At 45.5% G+C, this 17,174-nt stretch overlaps 1 protein-coding gene across 1 annotated transcript in view; it reads left to right on the forward strand.

Moving 5' to 3' along the window:
- The first annotated feature begins 1,722 nt into the window (after positions 1-1,722).
- Positions 1,723-17,174, forward strand: part of Ccdc39 (coiled-coil domain 39 molecular ruler complex subunit) — a 32,029-nt gene continuing 16,577 nt past the window's right edge. Inside the window, exons 1-8 of the mRNA XM_050138317.1 lie at positions 1,723-1,911; positions 4,696-4,815; positions 5,621-5,767; positions 6,164-6,322; positions 7,620-7,712; positions 7,801-7,929; positions 13,144-13,335; positions 16,401-16,504. Coding sequence (XP_049994274.1) covers positions 1,822-1,911; positions 4,696-4,815; positions 5,621-5,767; positions 6,164-6,322; positions 7,620-7,712; positions 7,801-7,929; positions 13,144-13,335; positions 16,401-16,504 — 1,034 coding nt within the window. The 5' untranslated portion in view covers positions 1,723-1,821. The remainder of the gene's footprint in view (positions 1,912-4,695; positions 4,816-5,620; positions 5,768-6,163; positions 6,323-7,619; positions 7,713-7,800; positions 7,930-13,143; positions 13,336-16,400; positions 16,505-17,174) is intronic.

A 17,174-nucleotide genomic window follows, 5' to 3' on the forward strand; every position in this document is an offset into this window, starting at 1 on the left:
GGGGGAAAAGGGAGACGGGGAGGGAAATGGGAGGCGGGGAGGGAAATGGGAGGCGGGGAGGAGGCGGAAATCTTTTTTTTTTCAATAAAAAAATTATATTTAAAAAAATTGTACAAACGCACACACAAATTTATAACATGGATGTAGATGACCGGAAACACTAGATATTTGTAAGTAGTTTGATGGTTTGTAAGTTGTTTGGTTTTCTGGCCTTTGCTCGTGGCGCAGGTAAGACAAACAGAATATCTCATTAGCTTTTGTCTCCAGAGCTGAGCAGGGGACTGACTGAAAGTAACTGACAACTACAACAGTGGCGAATGCCCGAGACACTGTTCAGAAGAGACTAGAGTGGTGTAAGATCTGACACAGGCTTCTCATTGCACAGAGTTAAAGAAATGCTTACAGGCCCTGAAAGAGTCCAACAGCAGAAAGACCTGCAGGATCAGCAAGCTGTTACATTGCTGGGCTGCATTGTGTGTTATAGTCAACTGTCACTAGTCTTTAAATATAAGGAGGATTTGCATAACCACCACTTACACAAAGCTGCAGGGTACCAGTAAACGCAGGGTTTACTAAGGATAGAGGGAAAAAAAAGGGAAAAAAGTCAACTGTCCTTGTTAAGAAAAGAATAAAGTGATCACCCGGTGTTTCAGATAACAGGCACCAGGCTGGGCTGCGTTTAAAGGTCTCTTTCATCTCTGGTATGCCGCAAAACCTGACACTTCAAGAGTCTGAAAAGAAAACCCCTGAAATGTGTCCTCACTCACAAGAGCAGGAAAGGAAATTAGGTTAACACGACCAGAGAGGCAGAGGATTGGGGCCTCAGGAGCAGGCCCCTGAAGTGTCAGCCCTACAGGTCTGCAGAGCAGTTAGGAGGTATCAACTTTTCTTCAGGGTAGGCAGTAGGACTCCCTTGCTGTGCGCGCCCACGCAGGCGTCCCGTTGTAGACACAGGGCAGTGTCTATGTTAAAGCTGACTGACTTGATCAGAACCTCGACAGTGTGGGAGTTGGATGGTGCAGAGCCAGAGCCAAACTATCTTGAGCTATCTTTAGTTTCCTTCATAGCCATCCATTGCCCATTTGCCCAGGCAATACTTTCTGGAGTGTGTTAACTTAGCACAACCCTAGCTTCCACCAACCCCAAAGCTAAGAATGCCATTAGATAGTATCTGAAACTTCCAGCACAGACTTCCCAACTGTGTTATACAGACGTCCCTGGTGACGTTTCCATCAATGCATTGGAAAATGCCTTGGTTTATACTTTCCTTTTCTTCTGCAACCACAAAAATGTCATGAATCAATTTCCATGCTAGAACACACTATTTGGGGTAACCTGGATCTGTGTTCCTGGACCATGGGCCCTCACCTATGGCTCAAAAATAAATCCCAAGTTCCTTTTGGGTCTTATATTTGGCTCTCTCAATCTTGTGGTCCTGCATCTCGCACCCTGTACTCCACCACCCTGGCATGCCAGAAACCCCGTGCCTTCCATCCCCTGAACTCTGTGATCCTCTGGGGCACCCGAGGTCGCAGATTTACTCGTGCTGGAAGTCCTGAAAGTGTCCCTATCCTTGAAAGGAAAGCTGTGCCTCATAATCCCGGGCAAGCAACTTCTCTCAGGCTTCCGAAAGAACAAGGGAATTTTTCAAAGGAAGTTCCGCCTTCCAGTCTGACTGCTTCCTGTTTGGTAACTAAGGGCGCCTGGCTGTTGCTAGGGCCGCGGAGTACAAACCGGCAGGCTTTGCAGACTCAGGCTACGCGCTCCAGAGAGGGTTTTTTTTTGGGGAGTCTGTGTGAGCTGCCTTTGAGATCGTGCATCATGAGTAGCGAGTTCCTATCAGAGCTGCCCTGGGAAGATGGGTTCGCCATCCCCGTGGCCAACCAGGAGAACAAGATGCTGGAGGATCAGGTGAGGAGGACCGGGTGGAAGTTAGGGAATAGACAGGAGAGGACCAGCTGAGCAACGGAGATGGGGTGTGAGGTGGAGGGATGAGGGTGGGGACTGGTTGAGAACCGCCAGGATAGCCAGATGAGGACCAGCGGGAGGATGGAGGACTAGGTGAGGACTGACTAGGTTGCAGGTCCGGTGGGTATCCAGTGGGAATTAGGAGAGCGCCAGAAACGACCCCCGGGGTCTGGGTGCCATGCTGCCCAACTCTTCTGTGCCTCCCGTGCCCTAGCCTCATCCCGTAAGTCTGATGTCTACCCTCCCCACTTTCCCTGCTGCTCCTATCTGCTGCTACACATTTGAAAGTTTTATCAAAGCAACGATTTCTATTCAGGGTCGTGAAACCTGAACTCTCACTCCTCCAGCTCTTTCAGATGCCAGCTAATAGCCTTCCCCCATCCAACTAAGGGCTGCAAGTGGGTTGTTGGTGTTTGCCTAGTAACCGCTGTTTACGCATGTGCGCACACAAGACACGTTCTCGTGGGCATTAGCTTGCCTGTGATGCTTAAAGCGGCTTGGGTGCCTTTCAGGGGGGAGCATTTCAGTGAAATATGCAGTGTAGCAAGTTTCAAAGAGAGGATCAAGGTGTCACAGGAGGGCAGAGTGTTCACACTGTGGGAAGAACTTGCACCAACTACAGTGCATACAGTTTCAGCCTCCTGTTAGAAACAAGAAACAAAACAAAAACACAAACTGCAAACGACTCCACCAAGTTGGCCCGTCTTTAGTAGCCAGCGTAAGCCCCACAAACTGGCCTTAGGGTGGGGGAAGAGGGCCCAAGAAGGGACAGTGTGTACAAGCTGACAAAGTTGAAGAGAACCTTCTTCTGCCCTATGAATAATGAGAACGAAAAACCCCTTGAGTAGGTCTGCTGAGAGGAATGGGAACCGCAGAATGACGTATGTGTTTGGAATGTGAGGTGGTGGATGTGAGTGACTAGTGTCCCTGTGTGCAGGGGTCAGAGGTCAACCTTAGGCGCCATTCCCCAGGCTCCCTCCACTCTACTTTTTGGGGCAAGGTCTCTTATTGGGATTTGGGGCTCTCAGATTAGGCTAAAATGGTAGACCAGTGAGTCTGAGTGATCCTCCATTCTGTTGGGATTATGAGAGCATGCCACCATGCCTGGCTTTTCATGTGTATGTTTGCTCGCAGAGCAAACATTTACAGGCTCCTTTTTTTTTTCCTGATCACGTTTACCAAGTATCTAGTTTTTTTTCCTTGTCATTCAACACAAGCTCGAACCATCTGCGAGAAGAAGGAACCCTCAACTGAGAAAATATTTCCCTCATATTAATTTGTAGGCAAGGCTGTGTGGCATTTTCTTGATTAATGATTAATGCAGGAGGGCCATGCCCACAGTGGAAAGTGTCACCCGTGGGTAGGTGGTCCTGAGCTGTATAAGAAAACAGACTAAGCAGCTTGTGTGGAACAAGCTGGTAAGCAGCGACCCTCCATGGCCTCTGCTTCAGTTCCTGCCTCCAGGTTAGCTTCCCTGCTTGGGTCCCTGCCCCAGCTTCAGTAGTGATGGAGTGTTGTCTGGATGTATACGATGAGACAAGCCATTTCATCTTCAGTTGCTTTTGGTCGTGGTGTTTATCAGAGTGATAGAAACCTAAGATAAGAAGACAAACTTTGGTGTAGCCCTGTGACAGAGCTCCACTTTTGCCTAGAGGGAAATAGCCCTGTTGCGTGAGAAGTGCAGCCAGCAATGGCTCTGCCAACACTGCACACTCGAGGGAGATTCTGTCAGGTGAACTATAGTATAATTGTTTCAAAATTGTCTCTAGATTTTTTTATATCTAAAAGATCAGTAGATTTTTAAGAAGTTCCTGTGGACATTTAAAGGAGTCAAATGGTGACCTATACTGAATGTTTGTATCCTTCCAAACCTTTCCATTGGATGTCTGAATTCCCAGTGTGATGGTGTTTGGGAGTGAGAGTCTCTGTGGGGATGTTTGCACAGTGACTTTTCTGTCGCTGTGATAAAATGCCACAATCAAGGAGACTTACTAAGGGCAGCATTTAATTAGGGTTAGTGGTTTCATGAGAGTTAGGCAATGGCAGCAGGACCAGCTAAGAGCGCATACCTCAGAACTGTAGGCAGGAGGCGGAGAACACATTAGAAATGGCAAGAGTCTTTTAAAGCCTCAAGCCCACCCCCAGTGACACACCTCCTCCAAGGTCACACCTCCTAATCCTTCCCAAACAGTTCCACCAATGGGAGACTGAGTATTCAAACAGACAAGTCTACGGAGGCTGTTCTCGTTCACGCCACTACAGACACTACAAAGCTCGAGCTCTCACAAATTCTATCAGTACTATTTTTATTTTTATTTTATTTTTTGTTTTTAGAGACTGGGTTTCTCTGTAGCTTTGCTGCCTGTCCTGGAACTTGCTCTGTAGATCAGGCAAGCCTTGAACTCATAGAGATCCACCTGTCTCTGCCTCCTGAGTGCTGGAATTAAAGGCATGCATCACCACCGCCTGGCTTTATATCAGTGTTCTTATAAGAAGTAAAAAGAAAGCTAATCTCTCTGTCATGTCTGGACATAGCAAGAAGACATTTGTTTGCAATGTAAGAAGGGCCTCACTAGGAATCTTATAATTCTTAGCCTTCAGAACTGTAACACATACATTTCTGCTGTTTAAGGCATCAAGTCTATACTATTTCTGTTACAGCGTCTCAAAGTGACTATGCTACAAACATTTACTTTGCCTTTTAATCATGACTTTTATTACTTACAGCTATCAAAGCTGCAGAAGGAGAAATCAAACTTGCAAGATCAGCTTCACGACTACGAAGATCGGATTAGTTCCATGACTTCTCACCTTAAAAATGTGAATCAGGAATTTTCATTCACACAGGTACAGAAATATTGACACATGTTGATAGCGCCGTGTGAGAGATTCACCCCCAGTATGGAAATAATTATCTCTGTTAAATAGAACATATGATTAATTCAATATAAATACCCCTTTCTCAATTATTTATAACCAATATTTGATGGAGGTGGGTCTTGTATCTTATCTGTTGCTTTCATTGGTTAATAATAAAGAAACTGCCTCGGCCCTCATAGGTCAAAAAATTAGGTAGGTGGAGTAAACAGAAGAGAATGCTGGGAAAAAGAAGCTTAGTAAGGAGTCGCCATGATTCTCCCGCTCCAGACAGACACAGGTTAAGATCCTCTCTGGTAAGCCAGCTCGTAGGCTACACAGAATATTAGAAATGGGTTAGAACAATATGTAAGAGCTAACCAATAAGAAACTGGAACTAGCTGGGCCAGGCAGTGTTTGAAAGAATACAGTTTCCGTGTAATTATTTCTGGGCATAAGCTAGCCATGCGGGCGGCCTGGTGCCGGGGACACAGCCCCTCTGCTCCTAATTTCAACAAATATTTCTTACTTTTTGGGAAGGGACGAGTTTTAGTTTCCAGTTCTCACCTTATAGATTTCCTTTCTTTAGTTTATCCAATGTGATATCTGAACTCCTGACAGTGGAACTCTGGGAAGGATATGGCTAATCTCATCGGTGGTGAGCGCCGGCTAGTCACTGTGGGGGCGAGTCTATCCTGGCGGAGTGAGCGCTGGATTGGGGTGTTTCGTCTCGAGCCTTGTTGTATGTTACACTGTAGAACTGTAACGTGCTTCTGTTTTGTGCCTTATTCTTCAGGCTCTTTACAAAGCAAGGGAGCGTGAGATTGAAAGTGAAGAGCATTTTAAGGCCATCGCTGAAAGAGAGCTGGGCCGGGTCAAGGACGAGATCCAACAACTGGAGAAGGAGTTGGCGACCATCCAGGAGCGCAAGAGCGATAAGGAAGTGGGTGTGGCTTGCTGCAGACCTGCTTCTGCTCTCCAGGGAGCGCAACCTTTTCTGTGATTTACTTACATTTTTTTTGACCCTGGAAAGACATGGACACACGGGGTGACTTTGGTGGGGGGGATCTAATGAGTTCTCTGTGAGATAAATACCCTCAAGCCTTTTCACAAGAACGTTGGTTTAACCACGGTTCTTGACCATGTATGGTCATCTCTGTTTTGCAACTGGAGAATTCATATACAAGCATGGTAGTGATAGACTTGAACATGCTATGCCATATGGAAGGCAGAGACATGGGTTCTTTAACTGTTTAGTAGTATAACATGTTTTTTTTTTAGTTTGCACAATAAATGATGTTTTATCACCACCTTTTCCCTCCCAATCCTTGGAAATTAGAATGGCATATTTAAAGCGACCCAAAAGCTGGATGGATTGAAATGTCAGATGAACTGGGACCAGCAAGCCCTGGAGGCCTGGCTGGAGGAGTCGGCTCACAAAGACAGCGACTCTCTCACCCTTCAGAAGTACGCGCAGCAAGACGATAACAAAATCAGGGTGAGCCGTTAGAAACCGCCAGAACTGCTTTGCTCTGAGTCAGCTTTTAAAACAAGAAGCATCAGTGGCCGTTTTAAAGGCAACTGTCCTTGAAGGTTTGCGCCAGGGTCTCCAATTGAAATCCCGTGTCACGTCCCTAGAGCAGTGGCTGCAATCAAATCCTACAGTGTGTTGCTGACTCTGGGTTGCTCGTCCTCTGAAGTCCGATGACCCACTGGGGAACTGGTTAGGACTTCAAAGGACTGTCTAAATCATCTTAGGGAAGAAAAGTCTAGTCATACTGAACTATTAATTAATTCGGATACTTCGTTTTACATTTAATTTGAATTTTGTATGTAAGTCCTACCTATTTAATATTTTTTCATTTGAAAATAGGATTTATTATTCAGAGTGTCCCGTTTTCCTATCTCTTGGGATGAAAATATGTTTACAATCTGAAAAGGAGACAATATCTTACTGATGTAATGTTTCAACTAATCTTACTTGACAATCGGTGAGACGGCTAGGTGGGAAATGTTAGGGGTGTGCAGGGCTGGTAACTTCATCTTGATCATCATATGAAGATGGAAAAAAGTAGACTCCCCCCCAAAGTTGTCTTCCAGCCTCCACATATCTGTCGTGCCCTAAAAACCACAATCATATCACACACACACACACAAGCACATGTGCACATGGCACACCAGAATTGTTTTTATAAAGAATAAATCTCATTGCTGTTTATTATCTGACATCTCTGGATAACTCCCTTTGAAGGCACTACTTGGAGATGACGTGCCAAACAGATCACTCGTGGGGAGAAGCACGGAGCACCAGAGAGGCTGTCTCCATTCAACATCCAGCTATGTTATGAGATGTACAGTTGATTGCTGACTATCCTACTTGATTACATTGATTTTAGCTAATACCGCAATTGATAAGTTTTTGTAATATGATATAAAATCTACTTAGACTCTCTTTACTGGTGGTAATGGAGTTAGTATCACAAACACGCTATTCTCTGGCAGATTAAATACAAATGCATTATTTTAAGTATTTTCAAATGCCAGGTTGTATTTCTCTTTTTCCCCCTAATTCGTGCCAAAATCCATCTTAGAAATAAGTGCATTTTCATGGGGGTATGTTCAAACAGTAGATTAAACCTTGGGGCTAGACAATAAGGAAAATACATATTATCTTATACTGTTTATCTAGTGTTTATAATAAGGTATAATGATACAGAATGTTAGTTATGCTATATGCCAGCTTTAAAACTGAAATAACTGACCGTTAAAAATATTTTCCATGTCCCACACCACAGGCCCTGACCCTGCACTTAGAAAGGCTGACTCTGGAGTGCAATGAGAAAAGGAAGCTTCTAGACAGTGAACTGACGGAGACATTGAGTGCACAGGTTGGTTTACAGAACCTTCCTAATTTTCAAGGTGGTGTTGGCAAAGGCATTGTATTAATGGAAGTGTAATCTACTCTCTGTCTGATAGTTAGAATTAGATAAAGCTGCACAGGACTTCCGGAAGATTCATCTAGAACGACAAGAGCTCATCCGGCAGTGGGAGGGCACCATCGAGCAGATGCAGAGGCGGGATCAGGAGATTGACAGCTGCGCCCTGGTGAGTGGTTGGCAACTCTGAGGTCCTGCAGATCCTGCAGTGCTGAGCTTGACTTCTCCCGCTCCTGCTCTGCACATCAATTTAAATGTACATCACAGTCAAGTGTGGAGATGCAAGCTTTTAATCTCAGCACTAGGGAGGCAGAGGCAGGCGGACCTCTGTGAGTTCGAGGCTGACCTGGTCTACAGAGTGAGTTCCAGGACTGTCAGGACTTCCTAGAGACCCTGTCTCAAAACAAAATGAACACAAACAACCGCCACCATCAACAACAAAATAAAATGTATATTATACTGCTATGTGAAAGTCACTTTTCAGTAAGATACAATGGCTCTGGCCAATGTGGCTCTATGGAGGGTGTTTTTTTTTTTTTTTTTTTTTTTTTTTTTTTTTTTTTTTTTTTTTTTTTTTTTTTTTTTGCTTATAGTATTATTATCCTGGAAGTTTGAGACTTCCTGCCAGTAATCCGGACCCATGATTGTAGTAACTTGGGGTTCACATGTTGCTGTTTGGCACTAAGTTCTAGGTGTGTAGAAATGGCTGTGTAGATAACGCAGGCAAGGAAGTGGGTACAGAGGAGAAGCTTGGCTGCCAGGGGAGTCCAGTTTTGAAGCTGTGGAACCAATGGTGAGTCAAAGCCCAAAGAGGGCAGGGACGGTGTGGTAGCAATTCAGGATCAGGACCATCACTTCCAGGTGGATTGAGGAGACAGTTTGCGGCCAATCATTTAGGAACCTTGGTGGGAAGGCAGGAAGCCCGGGGTGAAAGAAGAAATCTAGTAAAACAAGCAGGGAGGGAGAAGAGAGCAGAGGCCACTGGGAGTTTGGGCTTCTGAGAGCTGGATGTGGTTTATTTTAATGCTTATTTTATTGACCAAAGGGCCATGCCTCTCTAGCAAGAATTACAGAGAACCATTCCGGCTTTATAGCTGCAGCCCCTGAAGGTTGGAGCCAGTGTTTCCTCTAGGTGTCTATTAAAATCGAGTGTCGTTTCGACAGGAGAAGGCTGCAGGTAGATGCCACACCGTGCACACTCTTCATTCTGGAGACTGACACCAGTGTCCATTTCTTTAGTTTCTATTACTTTCAAATCTGCAGTCCTGGTTGTTTCCTTACGTGAGCCAAACAGGTCCAAGATCACAGCTGTCTGGTCAGTGCTGGCGCAGAGTACAGGCTAGTCGGTTTAGACTTCTCTTCTCTTCCTCCCTTTCTCCAGTGTGTATCTTGCTACCAAACCACACACATGCAGTATCCAGGTTACCACTTAATAAACAGCACTGTTAACAAACATGGATGCTACTGTTATTATATTATCTGCCTAAGTGGCAGAAAAGCCAAAGTGATGAAGGCTTTCAAGTAAGCACTTGAAACACTGAAACATAGAATCTGACCGTCTCTTGGTTGTCCCAACACAATAGTGTTCCTTCTTGTTCATTATCCAATTCATAGCCTCTGTTTAATTGTTATGTGCACATATGTATACGTAATATACATATATATCCCTAAATATAGCCTGTTCAATTTCTTGATAGATAAGTTTGTAATTATATTTATGCACAGAAAACTTATTTGTACTTTTAACCTAGTTTGGTAGTGAGTTCTTTGACCTTTGCCTTTTCCAGCTTGGCAATCTGAGCCCCAGATTTAGGACCCAGGACGTTGCCTCCCCAGTGGCAGTGGATCTCACCATATCTGTCATTGTAATTGGTCCTGATAGCTCCCACCAGCTTAGGCAGAGCACTCTTGTCTTCTGAGCTAACCTGTGTTAGACAACAGTGACACATGTCTTCCTGTGGACCAGCCGCCCCAGCCTGTCCTTTCTCTTGATGATGCAGTAGGGGACCCCCATCTTCCCACACAGGGCAGGCAGGAAGACCACCAGCTCAGTTGGGTCTACACCAGCTGAGCCTTCTTGTTCTCCACCAAGGCGGTGACTGTATTGACCCCGGCTCGAAGGACAGGTGGTCTCTTAGTTGGGATGTCCCCTTTGCCGGCAGCTTTCTTCTCAGCACGGGCCAGCAGCCGTTGCTTCTTCTCCTGCTTTGTCTCCGGCCTGTAGTGTGTGCGAGCTTAAGGAGCTGGGTATCTGTCTGCCGGTCCAGGGCCTGGGGGAACTGGTTAATGGCAGGAGGAACTTTGAACGGCTATAGAGGATGGCCCTCTGCCGCTGCAGCCGAGTGTAGCGGGGCCATTTGACGAAGCGTGTGAGATCTCTCTTGGGCTGGACGTCCTGCCCAGTGCCAAAGGGCTTAGGTCTCTTCCCAAACAAAGGATTCACCACCTCTCTGGCCTTCTGTTTCTTCATGATTGTTATGGTTTTGGTCCCTTTAAGAGACAAGCCACGCCCACTCTCTCCACCATCCGCTGAGGCAGGCTGATCTTCAGCTTCCAGCCTGAGCTCGCTCTCTTTTTCCATCTTCCTCTCGGAGAGGCAGCTTCGCTTCTGCCTCTCTCCCCACTTCTCTGCTTCTCCCCTTCTGTCTCTTTGTCCCCTTCTCTCTCTCTCTCTCTCTCCCTCTCCCTCTCCCTCTCCCTCTCCCTCTCCCTCTCCCTCTCCCTCTCTCTCTCTGTCCCCCCCCTTCACCCTTCCTCCTCCATAACCTCCTGAATAAACTTCAACCTCACCCTGCATGTGTTTCTGTCTTCTGCCCGCCCGCCATGTGTCTCCCTGCCCGGGACCAGCCATTGCTCAGGGACCAGTAGCTGTCTCTGCCTGGGGCCCACTGCCTGCTGCCACGTGGCCCGCCACCACTGCTCTGGCCACCACTCTGGGACTGGCAGCCACTTCTGCCTGGGACTGGCTGCTCCCAGAGCCCGCTGCCTGCCACCACATGGCCCGCTACCACCATTTGGGACCTACAGCATTTCTGCTGCCTACTGCTGCGGGGATCTTGCAGCATTTTTTAAAAAAGAATATTAATGATGGTGGGAGCCGGGGCCACCTTTTCCCCCTTGGTCTTCTTTCCCTTGGGCATCTTGCTTAGCTGGAGGCGAATCAATTTATCAATTTGTATAATGTTAGTTGTATATATGTTTTCCGGGCTGACAGTTTGGTACAGGACAACCTATTGGTGTGCTCTTCCCTGGGGAAGACTATTTCTCCCACTCCCAGCGTTCCTTAGTTACCTGTAGTTCTTTATGTAGGGTTGGGAGCTCATGGTCTTTTCCTCATCCACTTCGGGATGTCTAATTGTTATCCTTGGTCAGCTCATATTTGGGTGGTCATGCTAGTGAAACTTTCCAGTTGTAGCTTTTGATGTTCCTAGGAGAGACAATCTCAGAGAAAACACATAGTTCCTCTGGCTTTACAATTGCCCCACCCTCTCTCAATGTTTCCTTAGCCTTAGATGTGGGCATGGACCAGGCTCCACAACTCAGCATTTTGATTGGTTGTGGTTTCTGTACTGGTCTCTGTCTGTCACAAAGTGAAGTTTCCTTGATGAAGGGTGAAGACCACACTTATTTATGGGTATAAGAAAAAATATTTAGCTGGGCGGTGGTGGCGCACACCTTTAATCCCAGCACTCAGAAAGCAGAGGCAGGCAGATCTCTATGAGTTCAAGGCCAGCCTGGTCTACAAGAGCTAGTTCTAGGACAGGCTCCAAAGCTACAGAGAAACTCTGTCTTGAAAAAAAAAATAAATAAAAATAAAGAAAGAAAAAAAATATTTAGAATGTACCTAGAAATTATGTTGTTTTAGTAAAGTGATTTACGTTTTCCTCCAACATCCATGACTTTATGGTCCTGGGTAGTTGGCTCTGTTTCTAGTACTAGGAATGATTTTCCTCTTAAGTGAGCCTTAATTCCTATCAGCCCAACTAGGTTACTGCCAAGGCACGAATGCCTCTACTGCACCTTTACTGGTACCGTGCCATGCTGGTCATTGATATGGTTCATAGGAATTGTAGACGAACTGTTGGCTGCTTCCCTCCTTTGGAAGCTTGCATGGCGCCGTTTGATTCCATGGGAGCCAGTTCTCACAGTGGAGGCAGCGCTCTCTGGGGTAATATGGCCAGCAGCTTCTGTTGGGAGGAGTTCTGCTCCTTTTCCTTGGAATACTTGACCTGTACACGAGATATGGAATTCTGAGGATTATTTTTATTAATATGACTTCAGTGCCATCAAAAAGCTTGTGAGAGCATTCTTATTGAAAACTCTAGTAATTTGAATGTAATTGACCCCCAATAACCTCATAGGGAGAGGCGTTATTAGGAGGTGTGATCTTGGAGGAAGTGTCTCACTGTGGAGGCAGGCTTTGAGGTCTCATAGATGCTCAAGATATCACTCAGTGTCTCAATACACTTCCTGTTGCCTTCTGATCAAGATGTAGCCAGCCCCATGTCTGCCTGCATGCTGCCATGCTTCCTGCCATGACGATAATGGACTAAACCTCTGAACTGTAAGCCGCCACTTCAATTAACTGTTTTCCTTTAAAGGAGTTGCCGTGGTCATGGTGTCTCTTCACAGCAATAGAAACCCTAACTAAGGCAAAACCAATAACAAAATGTATTTTCTTTTGATGTTGTTTTTTGATACAGGGTCTCTTTGTGTAGCCCAGGCTGGCCTTGAGCCATGAGCTCTGGCCTGCCTTCACCTTGGGCCTTGAGCTCTGGGCTTTATTCCACCTCCTGGGACTAAAAGCATATGCTACCACATCTGGCCGAAAGTTACTTTTAAAAGATGAAAACTGGGTCTCTACAGTATTTAGATTTCACTGAGGTCTAAGATTTAATGTGAAAAATAGTCAGTCCTATTTCCTCCTTGTGTGTTTCTTTGCGGGGAAGGGGCATTCCCTTTCTGTATAAAGGCCTAAGCATTTCTGTGCTCTTCAGCAAGGTTCCAGAGAGAAAAGATAAATATAATGGCATTCATTGTTGTGAATTCATAGACATTCAGGGGTATCATATTGATAATCCATCTTATTTTTAGCCAGGTGTGGTAGCACACATATTTAACCCCAGTTCTCTGAGAGGCAGAGGGAAGCAGATCTTTGTGAGATTGAGGTGAGCCTGGTCTTCACAGAGAGTTCCCGGTCACCCAGGGCCACAGCATGACCCTGTTTCCAAGCAACTCTACACTCTCCATGAAGCAAAAAGTATTTTAAAGGCATTTTTTTTGTAAAAAAATAAGTACTGAATATAAAAATGAAAACTAAATTCCTTTGTATTTCAGTTGGTACTTATTCAATCAATATTTAAATGCACGCATTCATTTCTAGATATTAGCAAGGATAAAGCAGGAAACAAGAGAAAAAGAAGGCGTGGTGAAAGAAAAGATCAAGTTTCTGGAAAATGAGGTTGGGAACAACGTAGAATATGAGAGAAGAATTTCTGTCGCCGAGCGTAAAGTTTTAAAATGCAGGATGGAGTACCAGCGACAGGAAACCAGCAGGAGTCAACTGAAGGACGAGGTGCGCCACCCAAACCCTGGTCATCGATGGCAAAGGGTTATTTGATTAGGGAGTGACCTGCTGGCTCTTTTCCTTAAATCTTTGTGTGTGTGTGTGTGTGCGCGCACATGTGCATGTATTTTCTTTTCTTCTTTTCTTTTCTTCCTATTTTGACAAGACTTCACTATGACCTGGCTGCCCTGAAATTTGCTATATAGACCAAGCTGGCCAGGAAATCACAGTTCTACCTGCCCACCTCTGCCTCCCATTTAATGGGAATAAATGAATGTACCACCACAGTGCGTTTATGTCCCTATCATGGGACTTCAGGCTACTTTGTTTGCGCCCTTGTACGGTGAGGCCAGGGGGTGTGCCCTAAACCTCAGGTCCTGCACAGGGATCCCTGCTGGGCACTGCCCGTGCTCCTTTGAGATCTGGTGTCTGTGAGATGTGAGGCTGATGTTTCTTTTTTCTTTTTTTTTTTAAACTTTTATTTATTTATTAAAGATTTCTGATTCTTCCCCGCCACTGCCTCCCATTTCCCTCCCCCTCCCCCAACACATCCCCCTCCCTCGTTAGCCCAAAGAGCAATCAAGTTTCCCTGCCCTGTGGGAAGTCCAAGGACCACCCACCTCCATCCAGGTCTAGTAAGGTGAGCATCCAAACTGCTTAGGCTCCCACAAAGCCAGTTCGTGCAGTAGGATCAAAAACCCATTGCCATTGTTCTTGAGGTCTCAGTAGCCCTCATTGTCCGCTATGTTCAGCGAGTCCGGTTTTAACCCAGGCTTTTTCAGACCCAGGCCAGCTGGCCTTGGTGAGTTCCCGATAGAACATCCCCATTGTCTCAGTGTGTGGGTGCACCCCTCGCGGTCCTGAGTTCCTTGCTTGTGCTCTCTCTCCTTCTGATCCTGATTTGGACCTGATGTTTCTAATGCCCCATCCGCACAAGGATCACCTTGCGTGGGCGTGTACGAGGAGTGTTGCTGGGGAATCTTACCCGTGTCGGGCATGTGTGACCTTTGTGTCAGCGTCTGCCAGGGACCTGCTGAAGTTGTTTTCCATCTTGTTAAGGGACAGTGTTTCAGCCTGACCACAGGAGTAGTGATGAATGGCCTTGACGCAGAGAGAGCAAAACTCCCGTCCTCGGCTTCTTTTGCAGGTTGCACAGCAGCTGGACCAGCAGAGCGAGAGTCAATGACCCCTTCTTCAGCAACGGAAGGATCATCCTAACACTTCTGTCTTGAGGCCTTGCTATCTAAGGCTACCACTCCTTAGGCGAAAAGCAGAATCTTAGAAACCATTTTAGTATACAGTATATTGTACTTTCCTCTCGGATAGTTCTTTCTGCCAAGAGAGCTAATTACATAAGTTCCTAAAGAAGGTAATTTCTCCTTACGTTAGAAGTCACCGAAAGCTGGAGAGCGTTAGCCATTGTAGGCAAGTGGACAGAGGCAGGCAAGTCTGTTCCTGACTCACCAAGGTGTAAATCCCAGAGACACGCCCATCCTCCATGTAGCACAAACACGTGGCTTTCGGGACGTTTGTGTAGCTGTGGGAATAGTCCCTGCTGGCTGACTGTAGAGCTGTTTCCATTTCTAGCATGTTTTTGTTACCCCTATAGCTTTAGGTCACTGGTCACTTTTTCTTCTCCCTTCTTTCCGATCAACTTCCTGTCACTCTAGATTGGCCTCATCCGCGTCTCTCATAGAGTGGGATCGTGCAGTATGTCGTTCACGTCTGTCTTCTTTGGCCGTGTCTTCAGGACGTAGACTTTCTGTGTAGAACACTGTCCCATCATGTGGCTAGACGTCATAGTTTGCACACCAGTTGTTGGTGACTACAGCTGTTTGCAGTGTTAGCATGCCAGCTGTCGTTTTATGTCTGATTTTATTTAGTGTACATTTCGGGTTTGTTGCTGTTGTTGCACATGGTGGAATTCCTTCTTTTTAAAGGTGGATAATATTCTACCGTACCCCCTGCTCCCACACACCCCCGCTATATTTTCTTTAGCCATTCATCTGATTAGAAACACTTAGGCTGTTTGCCTGCCCTGGCGATCCTGAGTAATACTGTCAGGAGTGTGGAGTCTAGAGATCTCTTTGACATAGCTTTTATTTGTATGTAGGAGTGGGCTTACCGGAACATCAGGTGGTTCTGTCTTTACTATCCTGAGTACTATCCTGAGAAATTCTCTCACTGTTTTTTTTTTTTTCACTAATGACCCTGTCTTTGTGTGGCAAATGGAACATCACAGCCTGCTGATGCTGGCCTGTGTTCCCTTGGGCTCAGTGGTGCTCACTGTCTTTATGTACCTGCTGCTTGTTGATGCTTTCTTCGGGAAGATGCCTGCTCAGGACATTGGCCCACTTGAAATGGTCATGCTTTCACTGCCGTTGGGTGGCTTGGGTTGCTGGTGTATTTGGAGATGAGCCCTTTATCAGCTGTGGGTGGGGAGTGTTGTGTAGGTCGTCTGTGCACTGTGCTGCTGTCCTGAGTTGGCAGAAGAGTGTCAGGTGGTGATTTTGATTGCATGATCCGCCCTTTGGGCACAGAGCTCCCTGTCTTTTCTCCTAGCAGTTCTAAAGTGGCGGACCTGCCTCGAGGCTTTCCACACTGAGTTGATTCTGTATATAGTAGGAGAAATAATGTATTATTCTTTATATTTATTAATTGTTGTTTATATTAAGTAATACATGCTACTACCCCGCACCTTTCTGGTTGAGTCTTGAGGTCTTGCGCCTTCAGCTGCACTTGTCTGGGTGTTCTGACAGGTTATCTATTCACACCAAGTTGTCCAGAGTCATGTGACATGTTCCCCCTAAGCAAGTCTAGTGAGTAGATGATTCTCCATGTACTTTCAACTTATAAATGGGGATATTGACCATTTTCTCATGCTATGAAAGAAAAAGTCATTTAAAATTTGATGTGGGATGCAAGAAGATCCACAGATATGTGTTAATCATAAAAAGTTATTTTAATGGGTGCTATTAACTTAGAATTAGAAGTAGGGAGGATGGCATTACTCGGAAGTAAATTTAACTTATTGAATATGAATATGTAATTTTTTTCTTTCTACTGGTTCATAGCTGGATACTTTAAAAACTACTCTCAATAGAACGTCCAGCGACTTAGAAGCTCTGAGGAAAAACATTTCCAAAGTAAAGAAGGACATCCATGATGAAACATCAAAGTAAGAAACCCCATATTGGGCTGGAGAGATGGCTCAGTGGTTAAGGGCATTGCCTGCTTTCCCAAAGGTCCTGAGTTCAATTCCTGGCAACCACATGGTGGCTCACAACCATCTGTAAAGAGGTCTGGTGCCCTCTTCTGGCCTGCAGACATGCACACAGACAGAATATTGTATACATAATAAATAAATAAATATTTTTTTTTTTTTAAAAAAAGAAGATTAGGAAGGAGGCTGGAGAGATGGCTCAGAGGTTAAGAGCAGTGACTGCTCTTCCAGAGGTCCTAAGNTATGGCCTATTTTAGAAAATTATTAATGGTTACAATTATTTTTATAAATACATGCAAGATTGTAACTGCTACTTTTTTTTTTTGCATTAGGAATGAAACTTAGGGCCTTGAAGGTGGTAGATAAACACTTTACCACTCAGTGGTACCCCTGACCCGTGAACTTCACCTTATCTCACTGAGCTCCACCCCAGCCCACTGAGCTCCACCCCAGCCCACTGAGCTCCACCCCAATGCAGTTGCTCCATTATTAAACTCCAGCTTTTCTCTTTTTTTTTTTCCAGCAGAGGCTCAGAGCAACACTTTTATAGTCTATTAGATTCATGATGGCAATAAAAATGTCTGCAACAAAAGAAACAAGTGTTTGTGTGTGTGTGTGTGTGTGT

This window comes from Alexandromys fortis, unplaced genomic scaffold (assembly GCF_014885135.2).
Source record: "Alexandromys fortis isolate MF-2015 unplaced genomic scaffold, M_Fortis_MF-2015_v1.1 scaffold_15, whole genome shotgun sequence".
In the NCBI taxonomy this organism is placed as follows: Eukaryota; Metazoa; Chordata; class Mammalia; order Rodentia; family Cricetidae; genus Alexandromys; species Alexandromys fortis.